Raw genomic sequence first — 25,215 nt, forward strand, 5'->3', positions numbered from 1 at the left:
CAGCCAGTGTTTAATGAGTTTAGGTTGTCTTTTGTGGTATGTGGCTTGGTGAAGAAAGCATGAAGTGTCTTTTACCTTATAAATACCTAGATATGTGCAGCAATTAATAGTTAGTTATTTTACTGGAGCTCTTGGTGTGTCTTATAGTATTAACTGTCATCTGGTTAAATTTCCCCCGAGTACAGCCCTGGACCTAATTGAAACAATTACAAATGAGGCTAAATGAGAATGTCAACTGATGATTTTTTTAGAGGCAACCAAATACTTTTGCCCAGGCAGAAGAAAGGACAAGCAAATATTGATACGGTAAAGAAGGAAGACTTTCTCCATTAAAAACAAGAAGGAGCCAGGAAATTTTACCTCCATCGCCCTTTTCATTAATATCCTCTTCTACTCACTCATGTTTTACATGTCTGTCACACACACCTTTTTCTGTCACAGCCACACAAGTAATATTCCACAGACAAGCAGAAATACTGGAAACTGTGTCAAGAAGAAAAAATAATAACCTTGAGATGCTCTAAAACAAAGATTCCATCATGTTGATGGAATGCTGTGGTTAGCAATATGGAAACAGACTGACTCCAGAATTCAGTGGTTAGCAAAAAAAATAAATAAAAGAAAAAACTCGTCTGTGAAAGAGGAAAAACTTGGGAGGGGGTAAGGACAGCCTCTGGAATTACACACCAAAACCTCTGAGACGCGCACACTCATGCACACTAACAGATTCACATACACATACACACCTTCTATCTTACCCACTGAGCAGTTAACCACAGTGGGTGAAGGGTGGGGTTAGGGTGGTGGCGAGCAGGGAGGCACAAATTTAACAAACCTCCTTTAGTGCTTTGCTCGCTGCTTCATTTGAAGTGCTCAGATGTGCTCTTCTTTCAGACACTCTGAACTGACTTCTCGCAAAATGTCACCAGTATGGCAGAAGACAGATGACTCATTAATTATCCTCTGTAAATCGTACACTGAGAAACTAAGGTTATGAACTACTGACAGGCCACTGCTGTTCGCACACCCACATCCATTGCTTCTGTTTTAATAACTGCGGTGGCAGAATTGAGAAAGCGCATCACTGTCATATCTCTCCTCCTAGCCTGCCGTTAAATAGACATAAGTGCAGAGATCTTAAAGGCAAATTGCTTGCATAATGGATGTCTCCAGAATTACAGGGGAGGAGGCAGGCACGCTGACAGAGGTTTTGGCGGAGAGCCCCAACAAGGGCCTGGGGCCAGCCACTCTCACCATGCATTCTCTTCACTGGGCTGGTCATGCTGGGAAAGGTGTGAGGAGAGCAGTGAGACACCCCACCAGCATCCCTCTCATTACACAGCCTACTGGGCTACGCAACACACTGAACAACCCATCCCTTTTGCACACTTTTCCTTCTACTTAATGGAATTCCCCGTTACCCCATAAATGCCTCTCCATTCCATCACCTCTTACCTCTCATCATCTCTCGTCTTCATCTGTCTTCTCTCCCTCAGTGATCTTCTAGACCACTGCATGTTGATGTTTCAGTGCACAAGCATCTGGAAAAGGCGAACAAGCAGCTGATGGCAGTTATTGATTTCCATTATTATAAAGCAAGCCATTCTTTGTAGGAGTGGATTACTCACCCTGCTGTTGCTTTTCTCTTGGCATTAAGGGTTTTTTGTTTCTCTGGAGAGTCATTGTCTTCCCGAGCCACCTTTTTTTTGTGGTGTCTTAAACAAATGTTGAATTGCTGCATTGTTAAGATCACCCATTTTAGTAGCTCTGGTCTGCTTTTACCATTTCTGTGAGCCACCTTTGGGTACTCTCCTATTACAGAACGCACATCAACAGAGGTGTTGAGTGGCTCATAAAAAAAGAGATGCTGAGCCTGTAGTCTTTTATGTTAACTGATTTTGAGAGATATGGCGCTTAGAGGTTTTGGCCTCTAAATGGCAAAAGCAGCTATGTGAGACTGATGTGATGAGTCGACAAAGATTTTGACAGCGCTACTAGCAAATATTCACTTAAACCAACACCACATACATCCTGTTCTAAAATGACAGGAAAGGGGCTTCCAGGAAATTGAGCTTTCATTCAAGCACCGTTTAACCATCCCTTCCTTCGTTCCTGTGAGAAACCAGTACAGACCCTTGTGAAAGTAATGGGAGAAAACAGTGTAGCCACTTTTGTTACAGTTATGTGCACGCACACACACAAACACGCGTGGACTTATACCACAAGCACACCAGTTCTTAGGCACTCAGCAGTCTCAAGCTGAGAGTCAGGGTGGTGTTGTGGTGAAGCCATATGGGGCGCCACTGCCTGAAAGACTTGGTGATTTGACAGGAGGCCTGAAGAACACACACTCACATGGACACATACACACAGCCTTAATTGACTTATAAAACTGCACTAAAATGCACTTTTATGGAATAAATTTTAGACCAGTCACACAGGATTTGATATGAACTTGTGCCCAGCTTGCAATTCTGTCACCACCACATTGTCTTTATACACAGTCCAACAGCAATTCATGCTATTTCATGAAAAAACTGAGTAAGCAGTGCAAAAACACCACCAATTTGCCAGATTAATATGCAAGCAGTCTCTGTATGAAATAATTCTTGTTTATGAGAAGGGAAAGAAATACTGTGCAGCCCAGGGCTGTAGGGGAAGTGTCCAAGGCATTTTTAGACTATAATTGACCCTTTACTCTTTGTAAACTGACAGCTCAGGCTTTGGTGCTACTTCTGTAAGGTTCCTGTAATCCTCATACTGCTCTTTTTGTTGTTGGAGGCGTTCATTCACAGCCACAAACCGCAACAGCCAGTCTAGGCAAATACAATTGGGGCTATGATGTATGATCGTGACTGTTGACTCAGCAGTGCTGGATCAAGCGCTGCCTGATGGAGACGCGGCAAGACCGTTCACCCCAGTTTCCCCAACCGGTGGCAGAGATACCTGCAGACACTTTGGCTTTCAGATTCTGTGGAGCTGTAAAGGGGATGTGATTTTTCACAACCAGGTCAAAACCTAGCCAGGTCTCAGCTTCAGGTCTCCCTTCCAAACTGTTAAATACCTCTGGGAGGTTTACCACAGGATGAGACAAGGAAACATGCAGCACAGGGTGATCTTGTCAGAAAAAATTGAGGGTCATATCTCACTGTGTGTCATGTGGTATCTGAAAGCATTGACTGCTGCTTTGTGGATGGAAACATAATGGCCTTCAAGGCTCAAAGCTGTAGGCCAACACATCTTATCTCATATCAGCTCATCTCCTCGTCTCTGTGGCTTTGAGAGGGCTTGAATTTATACAGTGAAAAAAAATTGTCCACCTTTAGGGACCTATCTGGCTGTGACCTCACTTACACTACAATACAGTCAACATACCATGCACTTGCTAACTTATTACCATTAATAAGGCCACAAGACATACTCCTACAGAAACAGGATTGTATTTATGTTTCATCGTGATTAAATGTGGTTTGGTTCTTTTGCCAGGGTGCACAAAGAATTCATTTGTGAGCCATCTGTCATCGTCTTCCAGATAGTCAGCACTAATGTTGTGCTGTCAAACAGTCTTATCATAGGCTCGGTGCTCAGGTGATCAGATACGATCTCTACGAAAGGAATTTGGATGTTTTGCAAAAAAAACTAAAGTAGGGTTGTTTTTTTTAAATCTGCCTGAATTATACCTCTAACTGAATACGGCTATAAATAAAAGAGTACATAAATCATAATTACCATACCAAACTGCTAAAGGATGTTTTAGTAAAAATATTGATTCCACAGGATGGATTCAAGATGGAAACAAAATCAGGTGCTGATGACAAAATGACCCAGAGAGTTCCAAAAAAATAATCTCCTGAGAGACTGATGAGGGTGCACATACTTACTGTCTGTTTGTCTTTCACATCTCACAGTGTTATATACAGTTTTCTGGCTCCATTATAGTCACTGGCTAAAAGAGAGGCTCGATTCAGTGGTACTTAGTTTTTCATTTTAGTATGCAGTTTTCACTCATTCCTCACAAGCTAAAACTTTCCTCAGTAAACCACAAGTGCTTTGCTCAAGGACACTTCAGCACAGTGGATGGTAGCCAAAACAGATGCTTTAACCAGAAAGGTAGTCTCGGCAAACACAGGCTACCTCCAGTACCGGTATAGTCAGTGGAGGCAGACAGAAGATGTGTTGGAAGTTTGGTTACCGGGCCTAGAAATTACATTTTGGTGCTAACTGCAAGTTTCATTTGGTCTGACCTCAATCAACCAGGAGCATTGCCGGGCCAAAGTAAACCAGGACCCGAGAGCACTGTCTGGGATGCCTGGGGAAAGGCAACAAACGTCAGTGTGCCCTCACTTCTCACTGTCTAAGGGCTGGCTGACTAATCCTCGATATTCCTCCATGATCTAAACCTGAAGCCTTCTGTAGCAAAAGAACACTGTGGCATTGTGTCCCTTCTCTCAAGGAGTCTGTGATTCATTTACTGGCAATGCACTTTGGATGCATGTACTGAATTTTTCTCATCCTCAGAACTACGTTCAACTTCATCATTCCAAGACGAAACTGCTTTCTTTGTATGACTGTTGAATATGACACAACAACTTACTGCTGTCAAGCGAGAATCAAGCACTCAAAAAAACTCTATGTGGTTGTTTGAAATGTGTCTGTTGTTGAAAAAAGGAACTTAGACTAAGTAATATCTCAAGGACTAGTATGAAAAGACAGAATTTTGGAATTCCCTATTGATCACACAGTGTATATTGACAGTACTGTTGTTTGATGCTGCAATACTGCTCTCTGCTGGCAGAAACAGGGAACAAGTATATGACATGAAGTAGCTTTGTGTGAAACTGTAGGGTTTTGTTTTGTTTTTTAACTTTATTTGTTTCATTTGGAAGTTCCTGACATTTCTATTTTCAATACTAACACCTAGGCCAAAAAGTATTTTTTGGATACACAAGTTTTTCTGAATGCTGTTCAATGTTTCGCTTGCATGTTTAATTAGTATTGTTTGCTTTTATCTAACAAAAAACATTTAATTTCTAAGAGTTTTTAATTGTTTTCATCAGATAGTTTAAGGTTGCCATCTGATCCTCTTTGCTCTTTATTCCTTCCAGGTCTGATTTGCTTTGGTGCCAGATCTGCAATTGACAATGAGGGTGAAGAGATGAGCTTGCAGCGAGAAGCCCGGTCCCTGCAGTTCCTGCCACTGGACATTTAGTGATTATTACTACACACAAGACGATGTCCCTGTCTCCCAGATAGCGCTTCTGAGGACCAGGCCTTCACAGCACACATTGTGCACCATGGCAGGAGAGACTCAGCGAATGCATGCAGTCAAAGAGCTGGACACTGAGTCCAAACTGCAGGATGAGGGCACCACGCTGGAGCAGACGAGTGAAAAAACCTCAAAGGAATCTTCAGAGCACTTTTCAAGCACAGGCACTGAGGCCAGAGCCAGTAGCAGAGGGCCCAAAGCTGAAAAAATAGAGAAGAAAAGGGACTGTCCTCAGCAGCGTGAGGCTGTCATACGACCACAGCAAGCAGGGAAGATTGACTTCAGATCACTGCAGAACAGATCAAAGTTCGCCACTGACAGGACTTGGTCGAGTGGCAAAGGCAGTCCCCAGTCTCCAAGTGGAAAGAGCCGCAGCCGAGAGAAAGGGAAGCGGTCAGTAAAGACAGAGCGAGGCAACCCACAGCAGCTGTACAGACCAGGCATTACAAATCCACGCACTGTTGGTATTGCATATCCGCAGCAGAAGGTTTTGCCACCCAAGAAGTTGGAAACCAGTCGTGGCCCAGTTTCGGGCAGCTACAGATTCCACGTTCCCAGTATACCAGAGAGAGAGGCCGAACTACAACAAGAAGAGCTTAGCTACAGCCGCTGTTTCCAAGAGGCTTCCTCTAACCTCACCTCCCAAAGCTTTACCTCACAGACACTGGGCTCCTCAAGTGGAACATCATCTCACCCACACCCACCCCTGTCACAGCAGCAGCAGCCAGCATCCATGGAGAGCAACAGTGCACAGCCTGGCGGCCAACTGATTCTGACTGACTTTCATCTGAGTGGCTCTAATGCATGGGCATCTCCTGAAAGGACTTTCAATGGTGCTAACTTTGGGGTTTCATCGCAGAAATCCACTGCCCTATCAGAAGCAAATAAGGCAAACACATTTGTGCCTGGCCCATTTCAGTATGGATATAATTTAATGGAAGAATCAACCTCTGACTCTTTTCCCTGTGAACAGGACCCACAATCCCAAGACTTCACAAACGCCTCTTTAGGTTCTGTTCATGTGACCCATAACTCGTTTTCTTTCGCACCTGCAGAAGGGCAAAATATTGCTCAGAACAACACTCAGTTCAATAATGAACAGCAACCAGAGGGTCGAAGCACTTATCCTCACAATCCGCAGTCACAGTTTATGCAAGGGGTGGCATCATCCATCCAGTGTCCAAGAAACCTGAGTGAGGACTCAGCCAGCAGCGACAGCTCTGGCTCCAGCTCACAGCAGTCGGAGCAAGGAAAGACTGGGCTGGCCGAGAGCACAGATGCAATTGGTCAGGCAGACAGTAGGGATGCAGCCATCACCTCGGGGAGTAAGAGAAACTGTCACCCCAAAGACACAGCTGCCAACCAAAGAACACTCATTCAAGGAAGTATGCATGCAAGAAATATTTCACAAGTCCCAGGCTCACCAATGCACTTTCCCACCAAAACATATAACAGCATTCCAGTCAATAACATTCGCTCGAGCACAATGGCTTTTGATAAAAACATCAACAGTAATGTTCTAAGTAGGATACCACATTCATGGGAGGGGCCTAATAAGGCATATTCACAAGAGGATCCAAACACAATTCAGTACACTGATATAAATGACAAGTTTCAGTTTCAGAACCAGCCAGCGATTGACCAAAGGCCAAATTCATCTAAAAATAACAGAATGCCCTGGCAGCAGATACGACCCACCCCTGCCATGCCAAACCAAAGTAGAATTGAGTTATCTAGACAAATAAGCAATCAAAAATTGGCTTACATAGTTTCCCCCTCTGACTGGCAGGATGACATAAAATCACATAAACCCAGCTCGTTGAAAACTCCTGGCTCATTTCAGAACAGCAGAACTGGTGATGTCTTTTCAAACCAAAGACAGGAGATTATTAAAAAAAACAGTAACACAGTCCCAACTTTTAAAGTAGAAACAAGCCACTCACAAGTATGTGAGTCGAAAAATAAGGTAGTATTCTTTGGACTCAATCATTCTCTTCCAGCAGCACCGTCAAGAAACTACAGCTTTCCACCATTACAGGTGCCGCCTATGGGACTGATGATGGTATCGCCTTATGAATCCCCTTTACCATCCCCAGTTCATAATCCTGCATCTAGCAGTACCTGCTCCTCCCACTCCCCAGCATCCACGAGCCCTGTTAACATCAGCTCAGAGGACACGCAGATATCTAAGCCACCACCCTCTCACCCATTCTATCACCAACCACAAGGCAAAACCCAGTTACCCTCAGATCACCTGAGCACTCACTCCCACCAGTTTCATTCCGACGCTCCGCGGAACCTTCCTTTTGTACCAGACAGACCCAAAGACGACATGATGAGCTACCTGCAAAGCAGTAGTCATGTAAAGACAACTATGGATGGAAGCAAAGCTTATGTGGATAGTTTTGGCGTGGAGCACCAGCAGCCTCCCCCGCCATACTCTGCACATCAGCTGTTAGCCAGCTCATTAGCCACAGCAAATCTTGACCAGTTGGATGTGCTCCTGACATGCAAACAGTGTGATCAAAATTTCAACAACCTGGCCTCATTTTTAGGCCATAAGCAATACTGTGCTCATCACACGTTTGCACAAAATGACCTCAAAGAAACGGCAAAGATTGAGGACAGTAGAAAATACCATTCAGATCCAGCAAAAGCAGTGTCGTCCGTGTCAAACGTTTCACTCTCAAGGTGTCCGTCTGATCTTCACTTGTCTTTGTTGGGCCTCAATAAAAATGGCGACCTGATATGTGACAGTGAAATGAAAGGAGACAATAAAGACGATTCAATGAAACTGTTCTCCAGTTCAGTCAACCTCCCCGAGCTGGAAATGGATGCCAAGTTAGACAGTCTAATCACAGAAGCTTTGAACGGACTGGGATATCAGTCAGACAATGCTGAAATAGACAGCAGCTTTATTGATGCATTTGCTGATGATGACCTCACCACTGTCAAAACATCGTCAAACAAACAATCTCTGAAAATGAAAGAATCCCTGGTCTTTGAGAGCAAAAATAAACAAGCAGTTGATGATGTGTCTTTCACACAGGAAAAGTATTTTTATGACTCTGATGTAGAGAGCCCTGAGAAAATCTCTCTGAATCTGGAACAAGATGAGAAAATTAACATAAAAAAAGAAGTCTCTCATAAAAATTCAAGAATTGCCTCCAGGGAGAAGACGTGGGAACAAGGCAGCAAAGTGAAAGAGGCAAAAACTCTGTGCAAGAGCGAGGGCGAAAACACGGGGACACAGAGGTTACTCTTATCCAGCAAGTTTTCGGAACGCTGCGGCGTTAAGAGCTTTCAGGACAACTCCGCACTTCGAGGGTCGGCACCCTCACAGGCCTCCACCTCTCCGACTTCAAGAACTGCAGTGAAAGAGAGCAAGAGGAAAAACACTGGAGGGGGCACCTGGAGCAAAGAACTTATTCACAAAATAGTTCAACAGAAAAATAAGCTCCATAAACTCCACGTCAAAGGTACTAAAAACCTTCAGTTTTCCTTGGTGATGGAGAGACTAACTCCTACGGTGCAGAACACCGCCTTTGGAGAATACGACTATGTCTCAGACTCAGATGATGAATGTGAGCCCGTAAAGATAGCAAGCCAAGGCCGACTGAATCAGAGTAGTCGCTGTAAATATACATACACTAAAGAGTGCAAGTGGCGAGCGAAGAGCGAGAGGGACCAGGCAGCATGGAGGCATGAGTCGAAGGACTGTTTTGAGATGAAAAAAAGCGAAGAGGTTTCTCTCTCGCCCGACAAGCACAGCTCTCACCAGAGGCTCAGGAGGCGGGGTAGCAGATCGTCCACAAGCAGTGAACTCAGCACATCTGTGAGTGTTTCAAGTGATAGTATCAACAGCCCCAAAAGCACTGATCGCACTGACTCAGACTGTGAGAAGAAGACAGACAAAAACAAAGAGTCTCCAGAGCAGAAAACCCATGAAAGGTCTTCCCCTCAGAAGTTATTTAAAGAGTCCAGCACACTTGCACTGACTTTCACAAAATCTGTCAAGAAGTATAACAACAACAAAGCCATTCATTCTGATATCAAAGACAATACAGAGGATCCAAAGAAATGTCACTCAAATCCTGAAGCTGCTGATCTAGCGGCATCCTCACAAAAAGCAAAAGACACAGTAAAGCACTTGGAAAAAAGCAAAACGTCTCATGCAAAATCAAGAGAGAAACCCGTGTCTCACAAAAAGGAACCCAGTACAACGGTTACTTCAGACAGAAATTCCCTACAGAGAGCAGACAATCTTTACCCTAAAGACGAACCAACACAATGTGGCGGCACAGATAACAAGACATTTAATTCACAGTCCCCCTCTACCAAAGAAACTGATTTCAATATTGACAGAAAAACAAAGGGCAAAAGAAGAGAGGGCTCCCTGGCTGCACAGCCAGAGTTATCAGACACTCCCACGTTTGAAAAACAGAGCGACAGTGTCTGTGCAGTGAAAGAGGCTATCACTTTAGCCAGTGACCTAGTCACGCACAAACCTGGGTCTCTTTGCAGCTCTTTGATGGATGAAGTGTGCCTGTCTCCAACTGAAAGCCAAAGCCCGCTGATACAAAAAGACACACTCCACCTCATGCCTTACCCCCTGGACCAGGAGCAAGGACTCATTAAATCTCCGCTTTCATTTGACACCTCATCAATGTTTGGGGACCTCACAGGCTTTGACGGTGGCCTTTACTCGGAGATGCCGATACAAAAAGAGGGTTTCCATTCAATAGAAAACACATCGGAGAAAAAGGACGACTTTGTGTCATCTTTCTCTCCTTTTCTGGAGCAAAGAGACTGGAATCTCATTGTTAGCCCCGTTCTACCAGATGAGATATCCCAGTACAAAAGCAACTCGGAGAAATCAAATGAAAAGAAGCCAGATTATAATCACGTTCCTTTGTCTCTGCCAGAAAAAATAACTGACTACAGTGCAAATCTCAACAGCTGTGCATCAGAGGATGAGCTGGAGATAAAGAGAATAGTGAACGAGCTCGAGAACCAGCTGCAGACAACAAAGTTGGAAAGGCCACCGATACTGGATCAGCACGTCCCCAAACAGCTGCAAATGAGCAAATTTTCACCTTTACGTCTGGGTGATGAGTCAGAGAGTGAGTGCCCCACTTTGGATGCTAAATGCTCTGTACCGACGATAGATGTACCTGTTTCGATGCCTTCAGAGCCTTTCACTGAACAGGGACTCTCATGGCACGGCACGTTTCAATTTGAGCTAATGGGTGAACATCACAGTCCCCACACTGCAATTCACAATGAATCAGGGGCTCTTGAAATATTTTCAGACAAAGAGGGCCATGCACCAAATTTAATCTCTGCATCCTCACGTATTGAACACCCACAGCTCCACCTTGGTCAAAAAACGGAGGGAAGAAGTGCTGAAGAAGACACTCCTGCGGAAACAAAGGAAGAGATTTTGGAGCAGAAGAGATATACAGAAAATCTCATGAAAAGTCTGGAGGTGATTTCACACTCTATATTCAAGAAAGAACCCCTTATATCAGTACACAAAACGCCAAATGTCAACTCTCCCCAAAGTCAACAACATGTAGAAACTGAATGTCAGGCAACAGATGCAGTTGAAAGAGAAGATCATGAGGAAAAGGAAGCAATTATGAAAAAGGAGAATATATTATCACCTCCAAATATCAGTGAGAGGAAGGATGAAATTGAATTCATTCTGGATGAGTCAGAGTCATCTCTCTCCAGCAAGGCTGACCCCAGAGTCAATGGCAGCCAGCCAAATTCATCGCAGCCAAGTGAGGCCACAGAAAACAAGGATTACAAGGCACAGAGTAAAGTCGCATCAGAGCAGGATATCTCCAAGAGTAGCACTTTAACCGAGACTGCTCACTGCTCAAGTGTGGTGACACATGAGCCACGTGTGGATGAGGAATCTTGCGGGAACTGTAATGCAGAGGACAATGTCGATCAGCTGTTTAAAAACAGTAGTGTCAGCCGAGAGTATTCACCCACGGGTGAGGAAGCGGAGGCGGTGAAGGGAATTACGGGTCACTCTGGTGTTCATCTGTTATCACCAGCTCAGGCTGAGCCCAGTTCAGATATTAGTGAGAAAATGGCAGATGTGACGAAGGCAGCAGCGGAGCGACAATCAGCTGGTAGCCATGGTAATCGTGACGACAACAGCTCATTGCATGCTGACGAATTAAAAGTGGAGCGGTCAGAAAGTAAAACTGTTAAAATAACTGTTGAAACATCAAGCCAAGATCATTTAATAGGCCTGTCGACACAGACGTACAGTGAAACTGATATGTCCGTAGAGATTGTCACCACAGACAAGCCCTGCAGTCCGTTACTGGTGGAAACCAAAACAGAAAGCTCTAGATGCTGCTCGCCCTTCCATGACACCCAATCCATAGAGGGACAAAGCAATCTGTTGATCATTTCACAGTCTGATGGCATCATTAACGGTGATTCCTGCAAAATGACTCCATTTAATGACTCATTAAAAACTGAGACAGGTCTCATCTTTGAGTCTGCTCAGAAACGAGAAGAGATTTTAAATGTTCAGGACATCAAAGAGCAGCTTCCCATTGATTTCATGGCAAGTCAGCATAACTCACCGTGCAGAGATGAAGTGGAAGAAAGTCACTGCGTCTATTTAACGACTGCTCCATCAGTCAGTCCTCTATTATCAAGCTCTAATCAAATGCCTATGCGGAAATGTAACACAGAAGAGGATTCGTGTAAGTCAAACAATACATGCGACAATAAATTTATTGATCAAGACTCCATTCAAAATGCAAAATCCCCAAGAAGCAAAGGCAAAAACAAAAATTCAAACAGTGAGGAGCTAAACACAACCGTGGAGATGGAGTACTCTTTAATAAGTCCGCCTGACCTGCACTTGGGAATGATAGAGTGTAAAATCCCCAGATCTGAAACCACCATCTCCTCTCCACTTCCAGCAACCGTTATGGCAGAACCACCAGTGGTATCAGAGAGCCTTGGAAAAAGAGATTTAATGTACGACTTCAAGCTCAGCCCACTCAACTATAACAGCATCTCAGATGAACCTCCACAACTAAACCAGTACGATTACATACCAGTCTCACCAGCCAGTCAGCCTAAAGAGAATGCAGATACCGTGCTGAGACCCAGTGATGACTCTGAATCATGTGATCTGAGTATAAACCCTGCACTGATTTTTAGCAAAACTGAAGCAGACACAGGAGCATCACTGAATTCCAACCCTGCAGCTAAGCTATATTCATCCGATGAACCACTGGTGCTACAGCAGAGTATGAAATTCACATGTTTTTCACTGGGGCTCCCAGCTCAAAGCAAGAGAACAGACTCTACAGCTGGTAATGTAAAGACAAACCTGGAGGTTTGCCATGAGGTGCTCAAACCTGTTGAGAATTTGCATGTGCATGCAGACCTTCTGAGCAAGGCTGAAACAGAAACTTTAGATTCTCACAAAGCTTCTGTTGAGGACAGTAAACTTCTCAAAAAAACCTTTTCAGATGGTCCGCCCACTCCTAAGCCACTCATCATCTGTGAAAGTGAACAAATGCTGATTCCATCAGACCCTTCAGAGAAGCGACCAACAATAGACACTGGCCAGTGTTCAACAACGCAAATACACAAAGATGTGACGCAAAAAAAGACACAGAGCAGCGCTCAGCAGGGCAAAGTGCTCTGCGAAATTTGCTTCATGTGTTTCAGGACTGTGCCAGGGTTAAAGAGGCATAAAGCAATGAAGCATTTGGTCAAAGCTGAAAAACACACTGGCCCGCAGAGTGCAGCATCAAGCCATCAGGGGAGTGCGCTTATTTATGAAGCATCACAAACTACAGAGAAAAAACATAAAGATGATTCACAGACCTGTTACCCAACAAAAATAGATGGCCTGCCTGAGATAAGTAGTGCTCTCATATCTAAAGCGGCAGACACCGAATCCATCCTGGAGGAAATGGCAAGTGAGACAAGTGCAGTGGCAGTAGATGAAATAGGCTATCAAAGCCCAATGCTGTCAGTAAAAGCAAAGAAGAACAACAAAGCTAGAAAGAACAAGAACAGTGAGGTAAACAGAAAGCCTAACCATCTCTCTGATGAGCTTCTGAATATATTAAAAACAGATATACTTCAAGCTATAACTCCCGAATTCAAAAGCAGTGCAGAGCGCAGCCAATCTTCTGAGGAACAGGAGAAAACCAGTGAAAGAACTGAGGAATTCCCTCACTGTGCTGCTTCAGAGCCTGCTTTTGACAACACAGCCCGATCTCCAACAAAAGAGACAAATGTACTTAATGAAACTGTGGAGATCAATCAAATTGCTGATGCAGAAGAAACAAAATGTACGAGTATCACAGAGATGGCAAATTTGGAAGTGTGTACGGATAATAATGTGGAAAGTACTATAACTGTAGAAAAGGAGGTTATCAGAGAATGTGATGAAACCAGAAGGACTCTGCTCCCTGTGGAAGACATGTGTGAACTGAAAGGTTCAGAAGATAGCCTTGCCCAGGAGATTCTTAGAAACGTGGCAGGCGAAATAAAATGTGAGAAAAACAGTAGCCCTGCAGACAAAGTACATCCTCTCTCCTGTTTGAACTCCACAGCTCTCAGCCCTCCAAGTATAAGTCCTGATCTGAAGGCCCTACTTGACGATGACACCACATTCTCACAGCTCTTCCCCAGAGATGATGAGGCAAAAAGGAAGAAGTGCCAAAGGGTGTACAGCAAAAGAAACAAAAGGCAGAAGCTATCGCCCCGTTCAAATGTGACTGCTGACTTCCTTCCTCCTGAAACATTCGTGCAAAGTAAAGATCAATTCGCGGAAAACCAGGCTGAACAGACTTTTAATGACAATCACGCAAAGCACTGTGAATATGAGACAATTTCTCTTGATGATGCCATCATGTTGAATATGTGCCACAACAGCACAATAAAGGCAGATGTCACACCGCTGGCAGATGTTAAACAGAGGGATCAGGGGGATGCTGTTCATGACAACATTAAAGAGCTCCGCAGCAGCCTCTTGAAACCTCTCGAAAGCACAATTGATGAATCTTCAATTGAATGGAGCGGTCCCGCTGCCTTCACCAGCTTTGATACCAGCTCATCTGTGACCTCTGACCCCAAATCTTGTAAACCAGAAGTAGCATCCACCCCGTACACTGTGGAGCCAGAGGGCGTTCAAACCTTCCACAGCATTGACATCCAAAACATGAACACCACGTTTCAGCTTCCAGAAATCCAGTTCTTTGATTCTAATAAAGATATCTCAGTAGCTCCTCCAGCAATCGCAACTGTTGATGTGGAGAATAGAGATGATGAAAAGTCCAACAAAGTGGCAGAGCGGCGAGGCAGGAAACGGCAAGATGGCGGAATGAAAGTCAAAGATAAACAATACAAGTGCAAAGTGTGTTTCACTTGGTTCCTTACCCTGGGTGAGCTGAACTTTCACAAACTCTCCCACAACCCCTCTCCACCTCCAACCTGCTACATGTGTGTCCAGCGTAAATTCAGCTCCAGGGAACAACTAAGAGACCATCTGAGGGAGAAGCATGCAAAAAACAAGACAGGTATTTGGACCTGTGGAATGTGTTTGAAGGAGATATCAGATGTGTGGATGTACAATGAACACTTACGGGAGCATGCCACACAGTTTGCCAGGAGGGGTCAGACTCAAGGATCCATGCTAGGCATTTCGGGCAGCTTCATGCAAGAGACAGCAGTGAAGAACTTCATCTCCTCAATAATGCAACATCGCCCCAGCAAGGTGAGCAGAGAGGCCAGCAAAGTTAATAAAGAACAGGAAAAAGCTGTTTCTGCAGACAGCACAATGGTAGAGGGTGCTGAGGCAAAGCTTCACAAATGTAAAAGCGCCAGCGGAGCTGGTGGGAAGAACGCCTTAACCCCACTTGAAGTCCTCCACAAAACAGAGACACCTAAAAGCGTGGAGATGCATCCCAACTGCAAAGACCCCTCAAGAGACTGCCACCACTGCGGAAAACAATTCCCCAAACCATTCAAACTCCAGAGACATTTAGTGGTTCACAATTTGGAAAGGATTTTCCTGTGCCACAAATGCCCCGTCTCTTATCAGGAGGCCCAGGAGCTTAAAGATCATCTGAAGAGAGCTCACGAGGAGGTGGATGAGCTGGATTCGAAGCACACCACCCTCTACACCTGTGAGCTCTGCGCTGATGTCATGCACGTGATTAAAAAATCCTTCATCTGCAGCACCTGTAACTACACCTTCTCCAAGAAAGAGCAGTTTGATCGTCACATGGAAAAGCACCTGTCAGGGGGAAACAAAATTTTCAAATTCCGAGGCGTCTTGAGACCCGTCAGAGTGTCTGCATCCAAAGAAGATGAATGTGTTTCGCCTACAAGTAAAAAGAGGAGAATTCTCCCTGACAGTCTGCAAGAAAACAGCTCAGACAGTGGCATTGCTAGCGTAAGCTCACTGCACTTAAATCAAAACTCTGACACACAGTCTTCCAAACCCCCTGTGTCCATGGCAGACGACTCCACACAGACCATCAAAAATGAATACCACAGTGACACAAACAATACAAGTGTGAAGACTGAGGACATTGCTGAGGACTACTCTGAACTGCTTGTAAAGTTGGAAAAATGCATTCATATGGATTCTCCTGAGTCTGCTACACCCAAGAAGGAGGAAATTGACCCGACTCCCTCGCCTCATCTTGATAAAGAGGGTAATGAAATATCAATTCCTGAAGCATGCGACGTGAAAGAGGAGAATGAGTCGATCCACATTAGAGCAGAAACAACCTGTTGGTCAGCATCTAAAGAGAGTAGTGGTGCGGGGGAGGAGACTGTTAAAGCTGAGGAAGGTTCTGTTCAAGGTGACGCTACAGAAACGGAAGAAAAAACTGATTCACCTCCTCCTAGTGACAACTCTGTAGTCAGCTTAATAGAAAATCAAATCAGTTTAAAGACACCTGAGTCTGCAAAGGATGAATCAGCTGTCGATGTGATGGACCAGCAGGGGGATGAGGAGCAGTGGCATCAGATGTCCAACTCTTCTAGTAATAGCAGCAAACAACAGATCTTATCTCATGGTGCTGAGCAGGAATATGACAGTCAGAATAAAGAGAAGGCTGCCCTTGAGAAGTCAATTGACAACACCAAAAGTAGTCCAAAGACCACAGAGTCAACACCAGGCCTTCACTCCAAGGTTTCCCCCAATGCCTCAGCTTCAAATGAGGATAAGGAACCGCTGAGGCGACAGAAGAAGAGAAAGGACACGAAATCCCCTCATAGCCTGCAAAGGGTTTCCTCTCCAGTCACACAAGAAAATTTTGGCGTTGATTCTAGACCCAAGAAGAAATTTTGCCCCAGCAAGTGTGCAAATCCGTCTCTGCAGAGAAAGTCAGATGGACTGAATGAGTACCCTGTGCTGTCCTCAGTACGGGATGATGTCGTTAGCAACAAAATCATTTCCAAGTGCAAGACTGTAAGTTTGGGCTTGCAGTCGAAACGAAGTCTGCTTGATAGCTGTACGCAAAAGAAGGCTGAGTTTGTGAGCCCTCAGAACGGGGACTATAAAACCAAAAAGGGAACTCTGGGGAGAGCTTTGCATTCTCAGATATCGAAAGTTTCTTCAGTTCCCATGAACAATTCTTTGAAATCTCGACCAAAGATAGGGGTAAGGTCGATGGAGACCCATTCCTACCGGACAGCAGAGTCACAGAACCACCTCCTCAGCCAGCTGTTTGGCCAAAAACTCACTAGCTTTAAGATTCCTTTAAGGAAGGACACATCAGAATCTATTAACTAAGGGTTGGGGAGGGGGGGGATCTGTGAATAATAGACTGTAAATGTTCACAGGTATAAATGTTTAAGACAATTCATTATGGTGAATGAGATTGCACAGCTATTTTCTGTGAAATGCTTTAAATCTTTAAATACTTACATAGTCACTTTATTTCTTCTTTGTACATGTGTTTTTATTACATAAATGTGAGGATGAATGGCAGATATGAATATTGGGTCAGAAATTAAATATGCTAGTTGGAGAAATCATTGAACTTTTTTTAAGAGAATATATTTCATTTACCTAAAGGAGAGAAAAAAGAATACTTGAAAATACAGTAAAATATTTTGTTTTTAGAAATGCATGTTCATGTTGCATTCATAAAATAATTTTTTTAATGTTTTCTACTAAAGGACCAAATGACATCAGAACTGACATGGACTATTGTCTGTGCACCTTTCATAAATACTTCCTACATAGTCATTTTGTATTTTTTTTTTTACATTACTGTACTGCATTGACATTCATCGTATTAGCCTTTGTATAAACATTACGTGGTGCTACATTGTGTTTTTTTATTGTAATGTGAATGCCAATGTCCTCAGAAGGGAACATGAGATCTGTAGCAGATGCAGTTACAAACGTACATCAGACTGTTTTTACTGGCTCTCTGTATTTTATTAATACTGTGTAAACCATCCAAGTAAATCACATGTAGGCTGACAGAAAACAAAATTAGGAAAAGCTTCCATTGTATAAACTCAGGTGCATACAAGGACATCAAAGTCCCAAGACCTGTATTTGGAGTTCTTCCCATGCACTGAAAATACCACACACAAATTACAAACTCAATCTGTAACTCCAAGTGTTTAATTCTTAATAGTATTTACTAGGACAACAAAGGTGCTTTATCTTGTTTATACTGTATGTATCTTACATTGTATTATATTGTAGGTAGATGAATGTGTGGTGTAAAAGTTTTATTTTAAAAATGTGCAAAATGAATACGAATGAGAAGAAAGGGAAATGCAGAGTCTCTTGCAAGTTGTAAAGTGGCTCACCAAGTGCCTGTTTTATAGTTGGTTATTAAAGATCTGTACAGGTCTCTCCTTGCTCTTTTCTTCTTTTGTTCATGACATGTTTTGCAAATGTTCCTACTTCCATCCCTGCGGACTGCAGCTGTCACCGCTTGCTTCAAACACTGGAAGCAGTGGAAGGTGCGTGTGCCTGGAGGCAAAAACAGGTGCACACACAACAAACTCTGACGCCATATTTTTGTCTTCAAATCAGCACTTCGCTGAGCTCACTTTTCATCAGAGAGACGAGCATAAATGTATCTTTACTACAGGGAAATATTCAGCAAGAAGACAGTTGCATTTATCCAACCATATGTTGTTGGTCTCCGTGAGCACTGGCAAGCAGGCAGCGAGGAGCTCCCGCTTGTTTCATGCTTCCGTCATGCTGCTCTACCACCACGTGTAAAATGGCTTCTGTTCCTACATGAACACTTTTCATCATCACATAGGAATAAAAAGCCATATTACACAGTGGCATACACACAGAGAATACAAGGAGGGGGGTCCTCGCATTTTTCCCCGTATTACCTGAGGGGAAAAAGCAAGAAGAAAAGAGGATAGTCAGAAAAATCAAGTCTTTCTTTGGTTGAAGCTCAGGATTTGGTTCTTGAGGAAAAAAATAAATAAAAGATTAAAAAACAGTATTCAATAATAACAGTTGGCTGACTGAAGTGGATGTCTGCATTACAAGATGACATTTAACAGCAATCATCAGCACACTGTAAAGGACGGTTTAAACTATTAGTCTGTGTTCAATTCGATTCAATTCAATTTTATTTATATAGCGCCAAATCACAACAAAAGTCGCCTCAAGGCGCTTCTGTGTTGAGGATATAAGCAGATTTCCACATATGTGGCTCCTTTTTCTTCAAAATCAAAGATCTCACTTGTGGTACGAACACACTGGTGTTTTCTGTAAACACTGTAAGCAGCCATCGGCCCATGTTGTTGATTCAGAGGGAGTGTGGAGGAAACAGAGCCACCGTGTTGTTGAAATAACTTCTCCAATTATATTTGTGTGAATGCTGGTTTGGCAGCAGACGCAAACACCATATTTTTGGACTCACTGATGACAACTGAAAATAAAGCAGGCATAACTGGGAGGGAATTATAGGCCTCGGTCCCTGTCAGCCTCTCTCAAGGAGAAGCAGCGATTCAGACTGCATGAACGTGTGCCGGCACGTGTGCTATATCCTGACCTTTGTTACCGTACCCAAAATAAGCACTTTAAAGATAGAAAATCAAGATTGTTTCCTTGAAGCAGTCGAGGAGATGTCATGAAGGCTGAGTGCTGAAATGAAAACTCTTACAAAAATCAAGCAGTGTTCAGAAGCATCCCAGTTATATCATCCTGCGTATAGACCCTAGAGTCTAATGCTTGTGAGGCTTTTCCAATACTCCTAAACATTTTAGATACACATTGCATAATCAGAAATGGTCTAACGTTAGCAGTGATGTAAAATGAAGGATTTGGCATTTAAATTATTTTTGGACCTAGGTATTAGCAGGTTTTGGTTATGAAGTAATGAAACCCATCATAAATGTCACTGCATCAGTGGAAAGTCATTTTTAATCCTTCAGTCAATAATTAATAAGACTCTAGTTTGCCTTTTCAGTGTCAAAAAGTGAAGACTGTCTCCCCTGATGTTTATCCTCAGCTGTCTATCTATGTATTTAAAACCCAATCGTCAATCTTTCGCTCAGCATTTGTTAAATACTTCCAGATAACCCACAGAATAACTTGCTGTTTAATATTTAATGATGTATAGCAATGACTCGGTTGGATTACTAAAGCAGCTCACTGAAGCATAAAATATTTTGTGGTTTTTGTAGAGCTGCTTTTTTCTTATTCTAAACAATAATTAAATTCCCACCCATTAGTAGATCCACAGCAAAAAATAAATGAAAAACCTTCGTGGGAGGATGGATGACCATCTGTTGATGCGTGTGTGTGTGTGTGTAGTAAAAGAATGCCACTGACTCATTGGCAGACGTATCAAGATTAATTAAAAAAGAAAAGAGCTGCTGAGGATCACAATGTGCTTTGGTTTAGCCTCAAAGATTAATCATTTAAAATGCTTAAATATTGAAAGACCTTGATTGTCACAGTAAATATAGGGTGCGTGGTTCATGAAGATTTTAACAGTATTCAAAAACAACACAGTTCTCAGTGTAACTGTTATGAAGTGAAATCTAGTTACAGATCTAATTAATGCATGATCTGGACTGGGAGTAAATTTATTGCACTGCAGGAATCTTTGCAACTCAGGGACTCAGGCATGAGTGTGGTGCCTGAAGGCTGCATCACTGATGACTTCAGTGACGTCTAAGCCATCAAATTGTGTCAGTGAAATGCCTGTGTGGTGATTAACATGTCAAACAGAGCAATTATAATAGAAGCAAAATTACAGTTACATGTTGCTTTGTACGTATATTACAAAGTTTGCCATTTAACAATCTCAGGCTCAAATTAAAATTTTTGTTGCTAATGCACAACCAAGTCCTGCAGTGGTACTTCTGAGTAAAAAAAACTCATAAAATATGTATGTGGGGTAATCAGGTTGTTAGTTTTTAACTGTTGCAAATCGGCAACGCCTGCCTCGAGAGGGTTAAGTGTTTACATTTCAGATTTATTATCCTTCTGAGCTCCACTGGTAATTTATACGCTAATTAGTGGTTGATGTTTTGTCCTTGACTGCATCTGGATTTTACCTGAATGTCATGCTGAGCTTGGTCCCCCCCCCCCCCCCCCCCCCCCCCACACACACACACAGTCTTGTTGTTGTTGATTAAGACAGAATTAGAGACCTCAGCAGATTGTGTCACAGTTTAGCCCACAAAGTGTCACACATAGTATGAGCCCCACACACCCTACTGCCATGCATCCTTTTATCATCTGATCTATAAGGAAATTCTCCAGAGGCACAGTCATGCAGGAGCATGACAGGAACGCTTTGCACTTTGAAGTAGAGTGACATTATCAGTAAGTACGGTCTTGAAATAGCATCTCCTCTCACTCCATATCTGAGTCTCCCACCCCTGCCTCATCTGATCTCCGACTTTCTTTCCTCCATTTTTTTCTCTGCCGCCACCCTCATTTTCCTGCTCTTCCTTTTCTCTCGCTTTTCTGCTCTCTTCATCATCAATTTCCAATTCAGTGTCTCACCCCCCCTCTCCCCTTCCTCATTTTTGCCTCTGCCTCTCCCCATTTTCTCCTTTCACCCTTTATCTTAGTCATTCACCTGATTTTTCATACATTCCTCTGTTTTTTACATTTCACCCCATCTCTTTGCAGCTTCCACATTTTTTTCCATCTATCCCAGCTGCCTGCACACCTTTCCACCCACTCTTCTTCCTTGTTTTTTCCTTCCTTTCTATCTCCCTCTCATTCTATCCCACTCTCTCGCCTCACCCTTTGCTCCCTCCTCCCTTAGGTTAGTGTTGGCAGCCTCGCGGGGAGGTCATGAGATCAGGGGCAGATAGAGATGGGCTACTGGTCAGCAGTAATGACACACAGGCTGAGGGGCCACTCAGGTCGCCCGTGTTGGGAATTTTCACTTTCAGCCATCATGGAGAGATAAATGGATAGGCGGGAATTCGCTGCATGAAAGGGAGGGAATGACTGAGCATCCCTCCCGGCACACACAGGAGGGAGATCGTGATGAATTTCCATGGGGATTGTATCTGAAATCATTTTTGTTCAGCAGGAAGAAGGTGTACAAATAACTCAATGCAGGCACTTTGCCTTGATGTAAACAAAAAGGGAAGAGAAATCTTTGAAGTCAAATGATCAGTCAGATTTTTCCTGACAGACATCAAAACAATCTCTATCCAATTTCTTTTTTTAAACAGGAGCGAGAAATCTATGCAAGGAATCTCCCACAACACTGGAACCTGAAATAGAAGTCAAATGAACTAGGGCAGCAACAACATCAACATGAATTATGGAGCAAATGAGCAGATAAAAATATATCTCAGTGGGTAAAAGGTAATATAGGAAAATGAAACATTAAAGTGATGCCAGGCACACTTCAGATTTCCTAATTAATGGCCTCTCACCATGAAGTCTTGGCCGCTTACTGCCAACAGAGGCTTTATCAACTCAAACATTTGTCATTGCAGTCAGAGCCAGAGAGGAAACAGGCTGCACACAATAGCTAAAAGTACCTGTTTGATGTTCCAGGTTTACAGAAATAAATGGGGTTGCACTGTAGGGGCTATGCAAACAAAAGCCTGTCGATGTGTGTCTGCAGCCACTGGAAAGCTGCAGCCAACAGCAGGTGTCTCCAGAGCAGCTGGCCTCAGCAAACAAACACACAGCTCATGTTAAAGAAAGTTTAATGCAGACAGACATCATAATGAGTTTAGTTGAATTTTGTATAATTTTCTCATTTCTATTTATACCTCTTTTATACTGATTCATTCTTTAAGCTGTTGACAGACTTGAGAAAAATCCAGCAGATAATTGGTGCTGGGTCAGAGTTAAACAACAAGAAATAAATACCTGCGTCGTGATATATACATTTCAAAATTGGCTTACATTAAGAGCGACCCATTGTTGCATACAAGGCTGGACCTGACGGCCAGTAGGGTTTCCTCACGTACCTCCAAGACATTCTTCACCCTCGTTCCCTTTCTCCCGTGCTAAAACCTTCATCCCTTCCCCCCTCCTCTACCTCCACAGCGTGCTCTCCCAGCTTTGCCCCTGCTGTTTCTGTGGATATCACAGAGAATCTGAAGGATCTATTCTGACATTTGATGTGGCACAAAATTGGATTTCCACTGTGATTCTCTCCCCAAGCGCCTCGTGGAGTGTAATCCACGCTGTGACTAATTGAGTGACATGCCAACAGCCTGAGAGTGTAAATGGATGGTTGCTGGTGATATGTGTCTGTGACCTGTTCTTTTTTTCTTTTTTTTCCAAAGGCCGGTGAGTTAATTAGACAGAAAACAGAAATAACACACACAACCTCTAAATCTAAAGCAGAGGCTCTGGTGCTGAATTCTCCAACACAAAGACACATTTTGTGCTTTGTCAGTGTCATCTTGTGTCGTTGCCTATTGAATGTGACCCTGCATTGTTGTCTGGCTGCCTGTGACATTTATAACTAATATCTGCCACAGAAAAAATCAAATTCCCTTGTATAATAAACAACATACTCTATAAACTGGCTTAATTTGTGTGATGGGTAGCAATGACATTCGCCTTGTGGATCAGAGAAGCTGTAATCTAAAGTGGGAGACAGAGGTGTCAGTGACAGATGTTACAGGATGACTCACCACTGCTATGTCACCTGTATGACCACCAGCATCCCAGAAGGCATTGCTTTAACCTGGCAAATCCCTGATGCAGACAGAGGAAGAGCTCTATAACAATGACGCAACAGACAAAAGAGCATTTCCCCCCCCGCCCCGTGTAGATAAGTTATCCTTGCACAAAATCCCTACACTCTAATCTCAAATCTCTGTCATGCCCTCTGCTCTGGGGATCCTGCATCTGATTTGGATTTGAATAATTGAAGCCGCTTTTCTCCTCCGGAGACTGGATACAGCAGTTTCCTCTTCATTAAAAACTTTCCACTAGTGCACCCCTTACACGAGCACTCTCCTTTCACACCCCCGCTAAAATATACACACCCACACAAATTCACACGGAATTAGACCGGGATGGAGATGTGTACACTGAGTGCACGCACTCGTTCGCTGTGACACGTTGTGAAAACATGATAATTACTTTGAACAAGTGAGTTGCTGGCAGCAATCTAAAGCATAATGGCAGGCAGCACGCAACAAAAGACACTAATGAATGAACTCATAGATGGATGCTAATGTGGCATACGTACCTGAATGAGGATCATCCACCAGACTCTCCCTGCTTTTCTTCTCAGTTCTCACCCCTTTCCTCCCTCTTTGTGGATGTTGTTATGGCTGGTAGTCTTGTACTGGAGAACAGAGTCTTCACCCTTTCGAGTCGGGGACCGGGGCTCAGCTGCAGAGACTGACATCATCCCTTTCAGAGAGGAGGTTTTCCCCTCCCGCTATCTGCACCCTCTGTGTGTGTGTGTGTGTGTGTGTGTGTGTGTGTGTGTATGCGTGTGTGTGTGTGTATGTGTGTTTCATGGCTCTCCCTATCCCTCTCTTTCTCTCTCTCTCACACACACACACACCCTAACTCAGCCGCTCGCTCTGTACAGTAGTATACTCCTCCTATCTCTCCCTCCCCATGCTTCTCTTTTTTATCTTTTCTCATCTATTTTTTACTTCCTAAAATTGCTGCTATTTTTCAAAGCCACCACAGGTGAGTAACACAAAACTGTACAGTAACATGTGCTCAAGTAAGACCATACCAGTAACAGCACCTTGGACTTGTGCTGCATATTGCTCCTCGTAGGTGTGTGAATCTGCCGTCACAGAAGGAACCCATCCACAAGGAGTTTTACATTAGAGATTTTATTAATAGATGTGATTGCCTGCAGGTCTTTCACAGTTAGCTTCACCTCTTCTTCTATCACCCCCTGCATCTGCTTTCCATTCCCGTTATAGACCGAGGGCTGAAGGTGTACATCAAGGCTGAAGCTTAATTGGCAGCCCACTTTCACCTATCCAATTCTTTCACATCAGCAGAAAATGAAAATGGAAAGGAGCTAAGCACAGGAAGCCTTTTTGAGTCTATTGAGATGGATGCCTGCTGTGGTGCCTGTGATGGTGGAGATCGGTGTTGCTGTCCATGGTGCTGATTACTCCTGAAGGAGACATCACTAAGGACAGCAGTGACCCTGCAGACCCACAGAAAATAGCCTTCAACGGAGCAAGGAGGAAAAACCTCTTTCAGCCACTGCAGAAACCTTAATAAATGCACATGCACGGACTCACACACGCAGACACACACAGATAAGGGTGCATGTGTACACAGCAACAAACACACACACACACATAGAGACTTAAATCTACCTCCCAGCCTCCTCCTCTGTCTCCCGCGGGCATTTCTCTGCGTCTCAACTCATTTAGGCTTACATTCATCATTGTAAGGTAACTGTGGCAGGTGGGATTAAAATGGATTAGCCCTATTAAAGAAATGTGTGGTGCATATT

General features: G+C 43.5%; 1 protein-coding gene across 1 annotated transcript in view; it reads left to right on the forward strand.

The window, feature by feature from the left end:
* znf469 (zinc finger protein 469) overlaps window positions 1-17,072 on the forward strand; it is a 233,639-nt gene extending 216,567 nt beyond the window's left edge. Inside the window, exon 5 of the mRNA XM_085359086.1 lies at window positions 5,106-17,072. Coding sequence (XP_085215212.1) covers window positions 5,295-17,072 — 11,778 coding nt within the window. The 5' untranslated portion in view covers window positions 5,106-5,294. The remainder of the gene's footprint in view (window positions 1-5,105) is intronic.
* The last annotated feature ends 8,143 nt before the right edge of the window (window positions 17,073-25,215 follow it).

The sequence above is a fragment of the Diplotaxodon limnothrissa genome, linkage group LG7, assembly GCF_057381915.1.
Source record: "Diplotaxodon limnothrissa isolate DT_005_m linkage group LG7, D_limnothrissa_male_GT1.1, whole genome shotgun sequence".
NCBI classification, from domain to species: Eukaryota; Metazoa; Chordata; class Actinopteri; order Cichliformes; family Cichlidae; genus Diplotaxodon; species Diplotaxodon limnothrissa.